The sequence below is a fragment of the Salmo salar genome, chromosome 06, assembly GCF_965601325.2.
Source record: "Salmo salar chromosome 06, fSalSal1, whole genome shotgun sequence".
Classification (NCBI taxonomy): Eukaryota; Metazoa; Chordata; class Actinopteri; order Salmoniformes; family Salmonidae; genus Salmo; species Salmo salar.
Window position 1 is genome coordinate 86300001 of NC_138296.1, and position 17688 is coordinate 86317688.

A 17688-nucleotide genomic window follows, 5' to 3' on the forward strand; every position below is an offset into this window, starting at 1 on the left:
CTTATCCACCCGTCAACTAAACCGCCATCTCCAGCCTCCAGCGTCTGCAGTAGCATTAACCGCTGGGCCGGGGAAACCCCCACAGGCTTCATAGAAGAAGGACACACACACACTTACACTTACACACACACAATCACTCAGACACTCACACAAACCCCCCCCCCCCACACACACACACATTTACAACCAACCACAGGAGAACTAGCCTCCCTCCCTCAGCGGCTAACGGACACTTGTAGTTCTCACACAGGGAGACTGTGATAGATCCACAGTGGCTTCTGGGTAAAGGAGTATGACATGGCTTCGTATAGAACACACGCGTTGTGGTTTAGGATAAAAAATGAAAGCATGAGTAATGATTATTTCATGCTAGAGAACGTGTGGATATGTTTGTGTGTTTATGTTTGTGTGTTTCTCTGTGTGTGTGTGTGTGTGTGTGTGTATGCCATACATGACTATATGTATTTTAAAGTTAGTTTTTATTGTGTTGATTATTTTCTTGTGCATAGTTGTGCATGTATTCATTTAAATTGTGTAAAATAATTCTGCATTGATACTTCGTAATGTAATGTCAAAATTGTGAAGTGAAGCATTCTATATACTATTTAAGTGTGTGTGTGCTAATGTGCTTAGGAAGTTTCCCACCCTGAGAATGTGACTGACGTGGGTGACTGACGTGGGTAACAAATGATTTGAGGCGTGCTGGTTTTCAGAGATGGGAAACTGCAGTGTCAGTGCTATGTACTTGACTTATGGCTTTCCCTTTCTTATATTATTATTATTATTAAAAGTATTATTATTATTATCTATCCTGATTCCTAGTCAATTTACCCTGCCTTCATGTACATATCTACCTCAAGTACCTATTGATGTGATAGTGGTACTCTCTGCCTATAGCTATTACCCCTGCACATTAATCTGGTCTGGTGCTCCCTGTTATACCTCATACCTCTGCACATTGATCTGGTACTGGTACCCCCTGTATATAGCCATTACTCCTGCACATTGATCTGGTACTCCCTGTATATAGCCATTACCCCTGCACATTGATCTGGTACTGGTCCTCCCTGTATATAGCTATTACCCCTGCACATTGATCTGGTACTGGTCCTCCCTGTATATAGCCATTACCCCTGCACATTGATCTGGTACTCTCTGTAAATAGCTATTACCCCTGCACATTGATCTGGTACTGGTCCTCCCTGTATATAGCCATTACCCCTGCACATTGATCTGGTACTGGTACTCACTGTATATAGCTATTACCCCTGCACATTGATCTGGAACTGGTCCTCCCTGTATATAGCCATTACCCCTGCACATTGATCTGGTACTGGTACTCACTGTATATAGCTATTACCCCTGCACATTGATCTGGAACTAGAACTCCCTGTTCATACCTCACACCTTTGCACATTGATATGGTACTGGTACTCCCTGTATATAGCTATTACCCCTTCACATTGATTTGGTCCTCCCTGAAAATAGCCATTATCCCTGTAAATTGATCTGGTACTCCCTGTTTAAAGCTATTATCCCTGCTCATTGATCTGGTACTGGTCCTCTCTGTATATAGCTATTAGCCCTGCACATTGATCTGTTACTGGTACTCCCTGTATATAGCTATTAGCCCTGCACATTGATCTGGTACTGGTACTCTCTGTATATAGGTATTACCCCTGCACATTGATCTGGATCTAGTACTCCCTGTTCATACCTCACATCTTTGCACATTGATCTGGTACTCCCTTTATATAGCTATTACCCCTGCACATTGATCTGGTACTCTCTGTATATAGCTATTACCCCTGCACATTGATCTGGTACTGGTACTCTCTGTATATAGCTAATACCCCTGCTCATTGATCTGGTACTGGTCCTCTCTGTATATAGCTATTACCCCTGCACATTGATCTGGTACTCCCTGTATATAGCTATTACCCCTGCACATTGATCCGGTACTCCCTGTATATAGCTATTACCCCTGCACATTGATCTGGTACTCCCTGTATATAGCTATTACCCCTGCACATTGATCTGGTCCTCCCTGTATATAGCTAGTAGCCCTGCACATTGATCTGTTACTGGTTCTCCCTGTATATAGCTATTACCCCTGCACATTGATCCGGTACTCACTGTATATAGCTATTACCCCTACACATTGATCTGGTACTGGTACTCCCTGTATTTAACCATTACCCCTGCACATTGATCTGGTTCTGGTACTCCCTGTATATAGCTATCACCCATGCACATTTATCTGGTACTGGTCCTCCCTGTATATAGCTATTACACCTGCACATTGATCTGGTTCTGGTACTCCCTGTATATAGCTAGTAGCCCTGCACATTGATCTGGTACTGGTCCTCCCTGTATATAGCTATTACCCCTGCACATTGATCTGGTACTCCCTGTTTATAGCTCCATTCTTGTGTTACATTAAAAAAAAAATATTATTTCTTAAAACTGGTTGGTTAAGGGCTTGTAAGTAAGCATTTCACGGTAAAGTGTACACCTGTTGTATTCGGCGCATGTGACATATACAATTTGACTTGATTACATTTTTGTGTGTGTGCAGGTCCATCATGACAGACCTGTACTACCTCAGCCAGGCTGACGGAGTCGGAGACTGGAGAGTGAAGGAGGCCAGGGACCTGTCTAACCTGGTGCAGAACAGGATCACGTACCTACAGGTATACACACACACAAACTTTTGCATTCACACATGCACACACACAAATGCAAACACCAACGTATGCGTGTATACACTCTTAAGGTTCTTCGGCTGTCCCCATAGGATAACCCTTTGAAGAACCATTTTTGGTTGCAGGTGTAACCCTTTTGGGTTCTGTATAAAACCCTTTCTACAGAGGGTTCTTTATTACTGTACAGTATTGTATTATACTGCATTATATGGACTGGAATTACGCACCTCGTTCAAACCATCATAAAGCTGAGAGAACATGTGATTCTGGTGCTATAAGGGCACAAGGCGAGACCCAAATGCAGACACAGGAGGCAGATGGTTGAGCTCTGATATTTATTATAACAAGAGGGGTAGGCAAAAGTCAGGTCGGGTACAGGTGAGAGTTCATAAACCAGGTCAGAGTCCAAACAGTACCAGGTGATAGGCACGCTCGAGGTCAGGACAGGCAGGGGTTCAGTAACCAGGTCAGAGTCCAAACGGTACAAGACGATAGGCAGGCTCGAGGTCAGGGGCAGGCAGAGTGGTCAGGCAGGCGGGCTCAGAGTCAGGACAGGCAAGGGTCAAAACCAGGAGGTCGAGCAAAGAGAGACTGGGAAACGCAGGAGCTGAGACACAAAACCGCTGGTTGACTTGACAAACAAGACGAACTGGCACAGAGAGACAGGTAACACCGGGATAAATACACCGGGGATAATAACCGACACCTGGAGGGGTGGAGACGAGCACAAGGACAGGTGAAACAGATCAGGGCGTGACAGGTGCAGCACATGTGGCCTACAAAGTTACAAGTATAGGCTAGCGAATTAGATTTTAAATGTTAAATATAATAGGGCCTACTTGTATAATTAGTAGGCTGATGTATATATACTGTACTTTTCATAATATTTCCTCTAATGTTATTACCCTACCTCCTCTTTCTCTCTCTATTGTTCCCTCATTCCTTAAGATTGGTGGTAGTGGTGGAGTAGGGGCCTGAGGGCACACAGTGTGTTGTGAAATCTGTGAATGTATTGTAATATTTTTAAAATTGTATAAACTGCCTTAATTTTGCTGGACCCCAGGAAGAGGAGCTGCTGCTTTGGCAGCATCTAATGGGGATCCATAATAAATACAAATTCCTTCCTCACTTTCAACAGCTAATTTAAATAAGTTCTTATCTTCATCATTCCAATGACATCCTTGAATAATATAGGACTAGAATTAGGTGCAGATGGCTTTCACTTCTCTTCACTAAGATTATAACCATTCAGTCTGAATAAATAACTGCCGTAGCCTACAACCATCACATGTTCACTCTGCTTTCAAACTAACCGTGAGTTGTATTGGCTGCTGTGTTTAACGTTCAGAAAACAAAAACAATGTCCAGCAAGCCTTCAAGATCTAAGGAGCGTTTTGTAAGGAGAGAGGCCAGCGGAGCACAGGTGCCTGCCTATTGCGCAAGAGACAGAGGCTAGTTAGAAGCTTATAATGCATAACCCATCGTTCATTAGATAAATATACGGCTAATACAGCATCACATGTACAGTTGTGGCCAAAAGTTTTGAGAATGACACAAATATTAATTTCCACAAAGTTTGCTGCTTCAGTGTCTTTAGATATTTTTGTCAGATGTAACTATGGAATACTGAAGTATAATTACAAACATTTCATAAGTGTCAAAGGCTTTTATTGACAATTACATGAAGTTGATGCAAAGAGTAAATATTTGCAGTGTTGACCCTTCTTTTTCAAGACCTCTGCAATCCGCCCTGGCATGCTGTCAATTAACTTTTGGACCACATCCTGACTGATGGCAGCCCATTCTTGCATAATCAATGCTTGGAGTTTGTCCGAATTTGTGGGGTTTTGTTTGTCCACTCGCATCTTGAGGATTGACCACAAGTTCTCAATGGGATTAAGGTCTGCAGAGTTTCCTGGCCATGGACCCAAAATATCGATGTTTTGTTCCCGAGCCACTTAGTTATCACTTTTGCCTTATGGCAAGGTGCTCCATCATGCTGGAAAAGGCATTGTTCGTCACCAAACTGTTCCTGGATGGTTGGGAGAAGTTGCTCTCGGAGGATGTGTTGGTACCATTCTTTATTCATGGCTGTGTTCTTAGGCAAAATTGTGAGTGAGCCCACTCCCTTGGCTGATAAGCAACCCCACACATGAATGGTCTCAGGATGCTTTACTGTTGGCATGACACAGGACTGATGGTAGCGCTCACCTTGTCTTCTCCGGACAAGCTTTTTTCCGAATGCCCCAAACAATCAGAATGGGGAATCATCAGAGAAAATGACTTTACCCCAGTCCTGAGCAGTCCAATCCCTGTACCTTTTGCATAATATCAGTCTTTCCCTGATGTTTTTCTTGGAGAGAAGTGGCTTCTTTGCTGCCCTTCTTGACACCAGGCCATCCTCCAAAAGTCTTCGCCTCACTGTGTGTGCAGATGCACTCACACCTGCCTGCTGCCATTCCTGAGCAAGCTCTGTACTGGTGGTGCCCCGATCCCGCAGCTGAATTAACTTTAGGAGACGGTCCTGGTGCTTGCTGGACCATATTGGGCGCCCTGAAGCCTTTTTCACAACAATTGAACCGCTCTCCTTGAAGTTCTTGATGATCCGATAAATGGTTGATTTAGGTGCAATCTTACTGGCAACAATATCCTTGTCTGTGAAGCCCTTTTTGTGCAAAGCAATGATGACGGCACGTGTTTCCTTGCAGGTAACCATGGCTGACAGAGGAAGAACAATGATTCCAAGCACCACCCTCCTTTTGAAGCTTCCAGTCTGTTATTCGAACTCAATCAGCATGACAGAGTGATCTCCAGCCTTGTCCTCGTCAACACTCACACCTGTGTTAACTTCTTACATCTAGACGTTCCGCTAGCGGAACACCGCTCCAATATCCAATGATAGGGCGTGGCGCGAAATACAAACTCCTCGAAAATCCGAAAACTTCAATTTTTCAAACATATGACTATTTTACACCATTTTAAAGAGAAGACTCTCCTTTATCTAACCACACTGTCCGATTTCAAAAAGGCTTTACAACGAAAGCAAAACATTAGATTATGTCAGCAGAGTACCCAGCCAGAAATAATCAGACACCCATTTTTCAAGCTAGCATATAATGTCACAAAAACCAAAACCACAGTTAAATGCAGCACTAACCTTTGATGATCTTCATCAGATGACACTCCTAGGACATTATGTTATACAATACATGCATGTTTTGTTCAATCAAGTTCATATTTATATCAAAAACCAGCTTTTTACATGAGCATGTGACGTTCAGAACTAGCATTCCCACCGAACACTTCCAGTGAATTTACTAAATTACTGATGATAAACGTTCACAAAAAACATAACAATTATTTTAAGAATTATAGATACAGAACTCCTTTATGCAATCGCGGTGTCCGATTTTAAAATAGCTTTTCGGTGAAAGCACATTTTGCAATATTCTGAGTAGATAGCCCGGCCATCACAGGCTAGCTATTTTGACACCCACCAAGTTTGGTACTCACCAAACTCAGATTTATTATAAGAAAAATGTGATTACCTTTGCTGTTCTTCGTCAGAATGCACTCCAAGGACTTCTACTTCAACAACAAATGTTGGTTTGGTTCCAAATAATACATAGTTATATCTAAATAGCGGCGTTTTGTTCGTGCGTTCAAGACACTATCCAAAGGGTAACGAAGGGTGACGCGCCCGCACGTATCGTGACAAACAATGTCTAAATATTCCATTACCGTACTTCGAAGCATGTCAAACGCTGTTTAAAATCAATTTTTATGCGATTTTTCTCATAAAATGGCGATAATATTCCGACCGGGAGTCGTTGTTTTCGTTCAAAGACTGAAAATGGAAAATGGACTCTTCATGTGCACGCGCGCGCCCATCTCATTGTTCTCAGATCGACCACTATCCAAATGCGCTACTGTTATTCAGCCATGGACTGCAAAGTCATCATTCAATGTTCTGGCGCCTTCTGAGAGCCTATGGGAGCCTTAGAAAGTGTCACGTTACAGCAGAGATCCTCTGTTTTCAATAAAGAGGCTAAAGAAGGCCAAGAAATGGTCAGAGAGGGCACTTCCTGTTTGGAATCTTCTCAGGTTTTGGCCTGCTATATGAGTTCTGTTTTACTCACAGACACCATTCAAACAGTTTTAGAAACTTTAGGGTGTTTTCTATCCAAATCAAACAATTATATACATGTTCTAGTTTCTGGGCAGGAGTAATAAACAGATTAAATTGGGTACGTTTTTTATCCGGCTGTGAAAATACTGCCCCCTATCCATAACAGGTTAACGAGAGAATCACTGACATTATGTCAGCTGGTCCTTTTGTGGCAGGGCTGAAATGCAGTGGAAATGTATTTTTGGGATTCAGTTCATTTGCATGGCAAAGAGGGACTTTGCAATTAATCGCAATTCATCCGATCACTCTTAATAACACTCTGGAGTATATGCAAATTGTCATCATACAAACTGAGGCAGCAGACTTTGTGAAAATTAATATTTGTGTCATTCTCAAAACATTTGGCCACGATGGTATTACCTGAAAGAGGTAGGCTAGGACCTCTCTCTATATTTTTATATATAGTCATTAAAACTCCACAAATTTCTTGTTAACAAACTATAGTTTTGGCAAGTCGGTTAGGACATCTACTCTGCATGACACAAGTCGTTCTTCCAACAATTGTTTACAGACAGATTATTTCACTTATAATTCACTGTATCACAATTCCAGTGCCTCAGAAGTTTACATACACTAAGTTGACTGTGCCTTTAAACAGCTTGGAAAATTCCAGAAAATTATGTCATGGCTTTAGAAGCTTCTGGTAGGCTAATTGACACCATTTGAGTCAATTGGAGGTGGACCTGTGGATGTATTTCAAGGCCTACCTTCAAAATCAGTGCCTTTTTGCTTGACATCATGGGAAAATCAAAAGAAATCCGCCAAGACCTCAGAAAAAACAATTGTAGACCTCCACAAGTCTGTTCCATCCTTGGGAGCAATTTCCAAATGCCTGAAGGTACCACGTTCATCTGTACAAACCATAGTACGCAAGCATAAACACCATGGGACCACGCAGCCATCATACCACTCAGGAAGGAGACACATTCTGAGATGAACACACTTAGGTGCGAAAAGTGCAAATCAATCCCAGAACAACAGCAAAGGACCTTGTGAAGATGCTGGAAGAAACAAGTACAAAAGTATCTACATCCACAATAAAACGAGTCCTATATCGACATAACCTGAAAGGCCGCTCAGCATGGAAGAAGCCACTGCTCCAAAACCTCCATAAAAATGTCAGACCACGGTTTTCAACTGCACATGGGGACAAAGATCGTACTTTTTGGGGAAATGTCCTCTGGTCTGATGAAACAAAAATGGAACTGTTTGGCCATAATGACCATCGTTATGTTAGGTGGGAAAAGGGGGAGGCTTGCAAGCCGAAGAATACCGTCCCAACCGTGAAGCACGGGGGTGGCAGCATCATGTTGTGAGGGTGCTTTGCTGCAGGAGGGACTGCTGCACTTCACAAAATAGATGGCTTCATGAGGAAGGAAAATATGAGGATATATTGAAGCAACATCTCAAGACATCAGTCAGGAAGTTAAAGCTTGGTCGCAAATGGGTCTTCCAAATGGACAATGACCCCAAGCATACTTCCAAAGTTGTGGGAATATGGCTTAAGGACAATAAAGTCAAGGTATTGGAGTGGCCATCACAAAGCCCTGACCTCAATGCTATAGAAAATGTGAAACTGAAAAAGCGTGTGCGAGCAAGGAGGCCTACAAACCTAACTCAGTTACACCAGCTCTGCCAGGAGGAATGGGCCAAAATTCACCCAACTTATTGTGGGAAGCTTGTGGAAGGCTACCCAAAACGTTTGACCCAAGTTAAACAATTTAAAGGCAATGCTACCAAATACTAATTGAGTGTATGTAAACTTCTGACCCACTGGGAATGTGATGAAAGAAATAAAATCTGAAATAAATCATTCTCTCTACTATTATTCTGACATTTCACATTCTTAAAATAAAGTGGTGATCCTAACTGACCTAAGACAGGGAATGTTTACTAGGATTAAATGTCAGGAATTGTGAAAAATTGAGTTTAAATGTATTTGGCTAAGGTGTATGTAAACTTCCGACTTCAACTGTATATATATCAATCTTGAACAGGATTATCTATTTTGCAGTTTGAATGGAATTGATGAGAGAGAGAGGAAGACTGCTCAGCGTGCTCCGATTTAAAGAATCGATATTCGAGTGATAGGCTTTTTCAAAACTCTGCAGCTGCAACAAAAAAATACCTCTTTACAATAAAAAATGAAGCTGAGCCACAAAAGCCAGATGGAGAGGCGTAAATTAGACACTTATTCAGTCCTTATATTAGTGTAGCATAGGCTATGTTGCAGCAAATGTAGGCCTACCTGTCACAAAGAAAACCCTGTACAGTGATGAGATGATAGGTCTACATGCATTGTGAACTGCACTCCGTACTGAGATGGTCTGTCTCCACCATGAGCATTGATGATTAATCACGCTGAGAGCAGAGAGAATGCCATAGAGAAGCTATATTTAGACATTGCATATAATTTATCAGTTCCATTTCACGTCATGCTGTTGATATAAATAATTTATTACAATTGACTGGTTTCTCGCAGTTATTTATCCTGTGAAAAGGGAGTGGTTTTGGACGGTAAATCTCAGTAACTGGGTTCCCACCATTCAACCGTATCTGCTAGTGTTAGCTTCTGCATAAGTAGATCTGCTAGCCTCCACCTGCAATGGTGTTTCAGCAATCTTAGGTAATTTGTCACGAGCGTGATCAGATAAGTTTCAAGTTTTAATGTCGCGTGCACAAATACTGTGAAATGCCTTTCTTGCCAGCTCTAAACCCAACAATGCACTTATCAATATAAACATAGTACTAAAAATAACATAAAGGTAGAACAAAAACATAAAAATAAAATGATAACGAGAAGTAAGTAAGCTATATACTGGGTCAGTTCCAATACCATATTTACAATGCGCAGGGATACTATGAGTGATAGAGGTAGATATGTATAGGGGTTAGGTGACTAGGCATCAGGATTTATGATAAACAGAGTAGCAGCAGCAGCATATATGAGGATTGTATGCGAGTGTGTGTGCGTAGAGTCAGTATAATTGTGTGCGCATGTTATGTGTGTGTGAGTAAATTGTGTGTGTGTGTGTGTGTGTGTGAGTGTCAGTGTGTGTGAGTGTGTTAGAGTCCTGTGAGTGTGCATAGACACTGAAAAAAATAAAATATAAGGGTCAACTCAGATCGTCCGTGTAGCCATTTTGTTAGCTATTTAGCAGTGTTATGGCTTGGGGATAGAAGCTGTTCAGGAACCAGTTGGTGTCAGATTTGATTCACCGGGACCAGTTGCCATGCAGAAGCAGTGAGAAGAGCCTATAGCGTGGGTGGCTGGAATCTTTAACGGTTTTCCTGGCCTTCCTTTCACACCGCCTGTTATGGAGGTCCTGGATGGCTGGGAGCTCGGCCCCAGTTGTGAAGTGGGCTGTCCACACCACGCTCTGTAGCACCATGCGATCTAGGGCGATGCTGTTGTCATAACAAGCAGTGATGCAGCCAGTCAAGATGCTCTGAATGGTGAAGCTGTATAACTTTTTGAAGATTTAAGGGGCCAATGCTAAACCTTGTTCAACCTCCTGAAGGGGAGTTGATGTGTGCCATAACCAGCCTTTCAAAGCACTTCATGATTACAGATGTGAGTGCTACAGGGTGGTATTTGTTGTGGCATGAAGCCTTTGAGTTCTTGGGAACAGTAATGATGGTGGTCATCTTAAAACATGGGAATTACAGACTGGGACAAGGAAGTCAAAGCGTGCATAAAATGCATTGAGTTCGTCTGGTAGAGACATCGTTGAGCAGATCATGGCTTGGTCTTCCTTTGTAGTCCATAATGGACTGTTGCCCATGCCACATGCAGCGGGTGTCAGAGCCTGTGTAATATGATTCCACCTTAATCCTGTATTGTCCTTTTGCTCGATTGATGACTCTGCAGAGGTCGTAGCAGGACTGCTTGTACTTGTTCCTGTCCTCATCCTTAGCCTCAGGGTTGTCTGCGATAGCCCTGTATGCAGTAGCGCTGTCCTTTAGCTTAGCGCCAACCTCGGTGGTAATCCAGGGCTTTTGATTGAACCTTCACTGTGGGAACAACGTCGCCGATGCATTTCCTAATGATGCCGGTGACGGAGGTGGTTAGCATGTCAATGTTATCGGCGGAGACTCGGAACATATCTCAATTAATTATAGTAAAGCAGTGATGTAGCATAATCTCTGATTCTGAATAGCATTTCTCAACTGAGCTTCTTCTTGTAAACAGGAAGCAGGAATACTGAGTCATGATCTGATTTGCCGAATAGGGCCTTGCCTGCTTGCTTGTGGGTAACAGGGGTCTAGGACTTTATCATCCCTAGTGGTGAAAGAGACATGTTGATGGAAGTTGGGCGTTACGTATCTTAATGAGGAGGAATTAAAATCGCCGGAAACAAAGTGTTCCTGCTTGTTTATAGCCTCATTCAGATCGCTATGTGCAAGTTTATTTATTTTTCTTGTCCTGAGGTGGAATGTATACAGTCTCGATAACAGCTGAAACTCCCTCGGAAGGTAGAAGGGTCGGGTATTCCAAGATGGGTAAACAATGGTTTAAGACTTCGACTGCGCTCGAGTCAGCACACCATTTGTTGTTAATGAAGAGGCAAAACCCTCCCCCTCTCGATTTCCCTGACTCCACTGTCCTATCCGCTTGGTGAATGGAGAATCCCATCGAGTTGGATAGCCATGAGGGGCATCTTGTCCGAAAGCCATGTTTCAGAAAAGCAGAAAATATTGCAGTTACGAGAGTACCGTTGGTAGCAAATCCACGATTGGTGGTCACAGATCTTATTATCAAGTGACTGTACATTGGCCAGGAGATTGGAGGTAAAAGGTGGACGGTTTTCCCTTCAACTTAATCTCTCCAGGATCCCCCCTCTCTTGCCTCTGTAAAGTTGGCGTTTGGGTAGAATTACAGAAAGAACCCAGGGCAGATGCATCAAAGTTGAAACCGGAATTGAGGTAAATAACTGAGATCTGATCTTCAAAAGTCATTGTCGGTTATAAGAAATGATAGTGGATACAATTCATGAAAATAAAGTAAAAATAAATGCCAAAAAAGTCACAAAATAGCAATGTTAGGTCGGAGCTCGCAAAACGAGGACCATACATTATGGCACCATCTTTATAGCGTTTTTTTAGCACCACTTTGTCTTGCCTTTTGTTTGTCCATCTTGAACAACGCACTCACTCTCCATCCGAGTCCGACCTGATTCACCTAACTTTTTTTGAACTTGATAGCTAACACACCTGACTCCAATAATCACCTAATCATGTTTAGAATGCAATTTGATTAATGTTTGCTAGGGATGGAGAAAAAGTGTGAGACCAATCAGGCCTTCGAGGACTGGAGTTGCCCACCTCTGGCCTATTAGGTGAGCAGGTCGAGGCGGGCTGACGCCGGCGCCGCTGACAAATTGGCTAAGCAGATTTTCTGTCTGACTCACCTACTACCCATATTTTATCTTTATTTATTTAACTAGGCAAGTCAGTTAAGAACAAATTCTTATTTTCAATGACGGCCTGTTTAACTGCCTGTTCAGGGGCAGAACTACAGATTTGTACCTTGTCAGCTCGGGGATTTGAACTTGCAACCTTTCGGTTACTAGTCTAACGCTCTAACCACTAGGCTACCCTGCCGCCCCAAAATATAGATTGGACAACAGAAACACTTTTCTTGCTATATGTGGATATTAGAAAGGAGGGGTACTGTCAAAATGATTTTGTATAAAATGTAGACATACTCTAGGTGAGCTCGTGGGCCCACCTGCCTTGCAGGGGCTGTGGTGGTTTCTGCTACAACAGTGACCTAAAACCAAAAATGGTTCTACCTGGAAACAAAAAGGGTTCTCCTATGGGGACAATCAAAGAACCCTTTTTTCTAAGAGTGTATACAGACACGTACATATGTAAGTACACACTCACCCACACAAACAGACACGTACATATGCAAGTACACACTCACCCACACAAACCCACACACACATACACACACATGTGAAAACACACACACTCTTTCTCACACCAACTCTTCTCTACTTAACCTCTTGGGGCTATGTGGGACGCTAGCGTGCCACCCGTGGTGCACCCTATCAACAGCAGGTGCATTTCAAGAGCGGCAAATTTGAAACCAAATAAATGTCAAAATTCAAATTTTTCAAACATACAACTATCTTACACCCTTTGAAAGATAAACATCTCCTTAATCTAACCACGTTGTCCGATTTCAAAAAGGTTTTACGGCGAAAGCATAAAGTTAGATTATGTTAGGAGAGTACATTGACAATAGCTGTGTGTAATGTTTTGTCAATTCAAAGACAGGCGTCACCAAAACCATAAAACCAGCTAAAATGATGCACTAACCTTTTACAATCTCCATCAGATGACACTCCTAAGACATTATGTTAGACAATGCATGCATTTTTAGTTCTATCAAGTTCATATTTATATCCAAAAACAGCGTTTTACTATGGCGTTGATGTTCAGGAAATCGTTTCCCTTCAATAACCGGCAGTCAAGTCAGCACCACAAATTAAATAATTAAAATTAGAAAACATTGGTAAAATATTATATTGTCATTTAAAGAATTATAGATTTACATCTCTTGAACGCAATCGACTTGCCAGATTTAAAAATAACCTTACTGGGAAATCACACTTTGCAATAATCTGAGCACTGCGCCCAGAAAAATACGCTTTGCGATACAGACAAACGGCCATGTTGGAGAGATCTAAAATCGAAAATACTATGTAAATAATCCATTACCTTTGATTCTCTTCATCAGATGTCACTTCCAGGAATCCCAGGTTCATAACGAATGTAGTTTTGTTCAAAAAAGCTCATCATTTATGTCCAAAAAGCTCCGTGTTGTTAGCACATGATCTAAGCCCGCCGGACTTCACTTCATGAACGAGGGGAAAAAATATATTTACGTTCGTTCAAACATGTCAAACGTTGTATAGCATAAATCATTAGTGCCTTTTTTAACCAGAACATGAATAATATTCAAGGTGGACGAATGCATTCTCTTTTAAAACGTTTCGGAACGAGGGTACCCAACATGACCTCGCGCGCCAGAGTCTAATCGGCCATCACCGTTCCAAGGCTCTTGTTCGGTCAGATCTCATAGTAGAAGATTCAAAACACTTTGTAAAGGCTGGTGACAGCAATAGGCTGGTGGAAGCAATAGGAAGTGCCAAAACATTAATCAGCCCCTGTGTGTTTCAATGGCATTGGCTTAAAGGTAATTCAACACATCAGGTATCCACTTCCTGTCAGAAAATGTCTCAGGGTTTTGCCTGCCAAATGAGTTCTGTTATACTCACAGACACCATTCAAACAGTTTTAGAAACTTTAGGGTGTTTTCTATCCATATATAATAAGTATATGCATATTCTAGTTACTGGGTAGGATTAGTAACCAGATTAAATCGGCTACGTTTTTTTATCCAGCTGTGAAAATACTGCCCCCTAGCCCCAAAAGGTTAACCTCTCTAGGCTAGGCGGGACGAATTCGTCCCACCTACGTAACAGCCACTGCTATCCTGTGGCGCGATTTTCAAAACCTTAAAAATCCTATTACTTCAATTTCTCAAACATATGACTATTTTACAGCCATTTAAAGACAAGACTCTCGTTAATCTAACCACACTGTCTGATTTCAAAAAGGCTTTACAACAAAAGCAAAACATTAGATTATGTCAGCAGAGTACCAAGCCAGAAATAATCAGACACCCATTTTTCAAGCCAGCATATAATGTCACCAAAACCCAGAAGACAGCTAAATGCAGCACTCACCTTTGATGATCTTCATCAGATGACAACCCTAGGACATTATGTTATACAATACATGCATGTTTTGTTCAATCAAGTTCATATTTATATCAAAAACCAGCTTTTTACATTAGCATGTGACGTTCAGAACTAGCATACCCCCCGCAAACTTCCGGGGAATTCGCTAACATTTTACTAAATTATTCACGATAAACGTTCACAAAAAGCATAACAATTATTTTAAGAATTATATATACAGACCTCCTCTATGCACTCGATATGTCCGATTTTAAAATAGCTTTTTGGTGAAAGCACATTTTGCAATATTCTAAGTACATAGCCCAGGCATCACGGGCTCGCTATTTAGACACCCGGCAAGTTTAGCACTCACCATAATCATATTTACTATTATAAAAGTTTCATTACCTTTTGTTGTCTTCGTCAGAATACACACCCAGGACTGCTACTTCAATAACAAATGTTGGTTTGGTCCAAAATAATCCATCGTTATATCCGAATAGCGGCGTTTTGTTCGTGCGTTCCAGACACTATCCGAAATAGTAAAGAAGTGTCACGCGCTTGGCGCAATTCCTGACAATAAAATTCAAAGTATTCCATTACCGTACGTCGAAGCATGTCAACCGCTGTTTAAAATCAATTTTTACGTCATTTTTCTCGTAGAAAAGCGATAATATTCCGACAGGGAATCTCCTTTTCGGCAAACAGAGGAAAAAATCCCAAAGGCGGGGGCGGTCGGGGTCACGCGCATAAGCTAGTGTCTCTTGATGGGCCACTTGAGAAAGGCGATAATGTGTTTCAGCCTGGGGCTGGAATGACGACATTCTGTTTTTTCCCGGGCTCTGAGAGCCTATGGAAGACGTGGGAAGTGTCACGTTAGAGCAGAGATCCTTAGTAAATGATAGAGATGGAAAAGAAGTTCAACAAATGGTCAGACAGGCCACTTCCTGTAAAGGAATCTCTCAGGTTTTGACCTGCCATTTGAGTTCTGTTATACTCACAGACACCATTCAAACAGTTTTAGAAAATTTAGGGTGTTTTCTATCCATATGTAATAAGTATATGCATATTCTAGTTACTGAGTAGGAGTGGTAACCAGATTAAATCGGGTATGTTTTTTATCCAGCCGTGTCAATGCTGCCCCCTAGCCCTAACAGGTTAATTGGTGCTGAAAATCCACTTTTTCAGGGCGTTGCTACGGGGTCCTTGAATGAGCTATCGGACAGAAACGTTGGGGTCCATTTCTACGGGCCGAGGCGGTTTTAATGGACCTAGCCTTGCGACTCTGGGACATTTCTAAATGTCGTCATTTTCGTGATGGTCAAAATGAATTGAAGATATTGCAAATGTACGAGGCTATTTCTCGGTCTGAGAACCTTCTAGAGCCACATAACTCACCGTGCACTATCAACTTGAGCTCTAGAACAGGTTTCTAAAGTTTCAGAGCTCTAGGTCTGACGGTTCTTTGAGAGTTCGAACAAAGGTAACTATTGCGGGCTCTGTGTGCCTCTAAGCCCCACACTGTGTAATTCCGTCCTAGCTGTGTGTGTGTGTGAGTTTTTCTTTGAAATCTGATGGGATAAATGACTGATTTACAGTTCATGAGGGTTACCTAGACACACATATGAAGTTTTGGAAAGATGTGACTTTTTTAACCCTTCAAAACAGCTACTGTGACCCCAATTTAAGGCACTTCCGGTTGGCACAGGAAGCTTAGAATCGACACGTTGTCATTGGGGTAGGCTTTTACAGAATCCTGAGTTTTAAGTCTTTAAGTCTGAATTGAGTGATTTTCACAATCTGCAGGTTGGATATATCAAAACACCTTTAGGGTGTTTTTTAACAACTTCCGGTTGCTTCAGGAAGCTTAGAATCGACACAGGTAGACCTCACAGTAGCCTGATGGATTGTCATCGAAGACAGGTTCATAAGGCATTCATAACCCACATAGGCTTCAGGTTGAATTAAGGGGAATAGGCAATGTATTCCTATGGGGAGAGAAGTCATTGCAAACTGTTTGATGTAAACACCTTCTTTTCACTGTTAAGGGTTAATGCTACACAGTCAAGGTTAGGCTCGCACAGATCGGGAGGAGCTCAGGAACGTTCCTGAGGTCGAATTGTGCTTCTAACCCTAACGGTTCTCTCGCTGTCACCCAAAAGCACTTGAAATTTAGATCCAGGCTTCATTTTGGGCCTACTTTTTTTCAAGGTCGCTGCGCGCAGACCGAATGAGCTACGGTGAAGCGGGGCATCTCGTTGAACTCGGCAAAGCCTAGAGATAATGGTAATGACATTGCAGGCTCTGTGTGTCTTTAAGCACCGCATTGTGTCACTCCATCCTTGCTGTGTGTGTGTGTGTGTGTGTGTGTGTGAGAGAGAGCTTTTCTTTGACATCTGATGGGATAAATGACTGGTTTACAGTTCATGAGGGTTGCCTAGTCACACATATGAAGTTGTGGAAAGATCTGACCTCTTTAACCTGTTAGGGCTAGGGGGCAGCATTGACACGGCTGGATAAAAAACATACCCGATTTAATCTGGTTACCACTCCTACTCAGTAACTAGAATATGCATATACTTATTACATATGGATAGAAAACACCCTAAATTTTCTAAAACTGTTTGAATGGTGTCTGTGAGTATAACAGAACTCAAATGGCAGGTCAAAACCTGAGAGATTCCTTTACAGGAAGTGGCCTGTCTGACCATTTCTGGAACTTCTTTGCCATCTCTATCATTTACTAAGGATCTCTGCTCTAACGTGACACTTCCCACGTCGTCCATAGGCTCTCATAGCCCGGGAAAAAAGAGAATGTCGTCATTCCAGCCCCAGGCTGAAACACATTATCGCCTTTCTCAAGTGGCCCATCAAGAGACACTAGCTTATGCGCGTGACCCCGACCGCCCCCGCCTTTGGGATTTTTTCCTCTGTTTGCCGAAAAGGAGATTCCCTGTCGGAATTTTACCGCTTTTCTACGAGAAAAATGACGTAAAAATTGATTTTAAACAGCGGTTGACATGCTTCGACGTACGGCAAT

The 17688-nt window shown here is 42.2% G+C and overlaps 1 protein-coding gene across 2 annotated transcripts in view; it reads left to right on the top strand.

The window, feature by feature from the left end:
• LOC106608211 (alpha-(1,6)-fucosyltransferase) overlaps positions 1 to 17688 on the top strand; it is a 216653-nt gene that overhangs the window by 165415 nt on the left and 33550 nt on the right. For both annotated transcript variants that reach the window (XM_082977040.1, XM_082977041.1), the window contains exon 5: positions 2579 to 2693. In XM_082977040.1, the coding sequence (XP_082833166.1) occupies positions 2579 to 2693 (115 nt within the window). The remainder of the gene's footprint in view (positions 1 to 2578; positions 2694 to 17688) is intronic.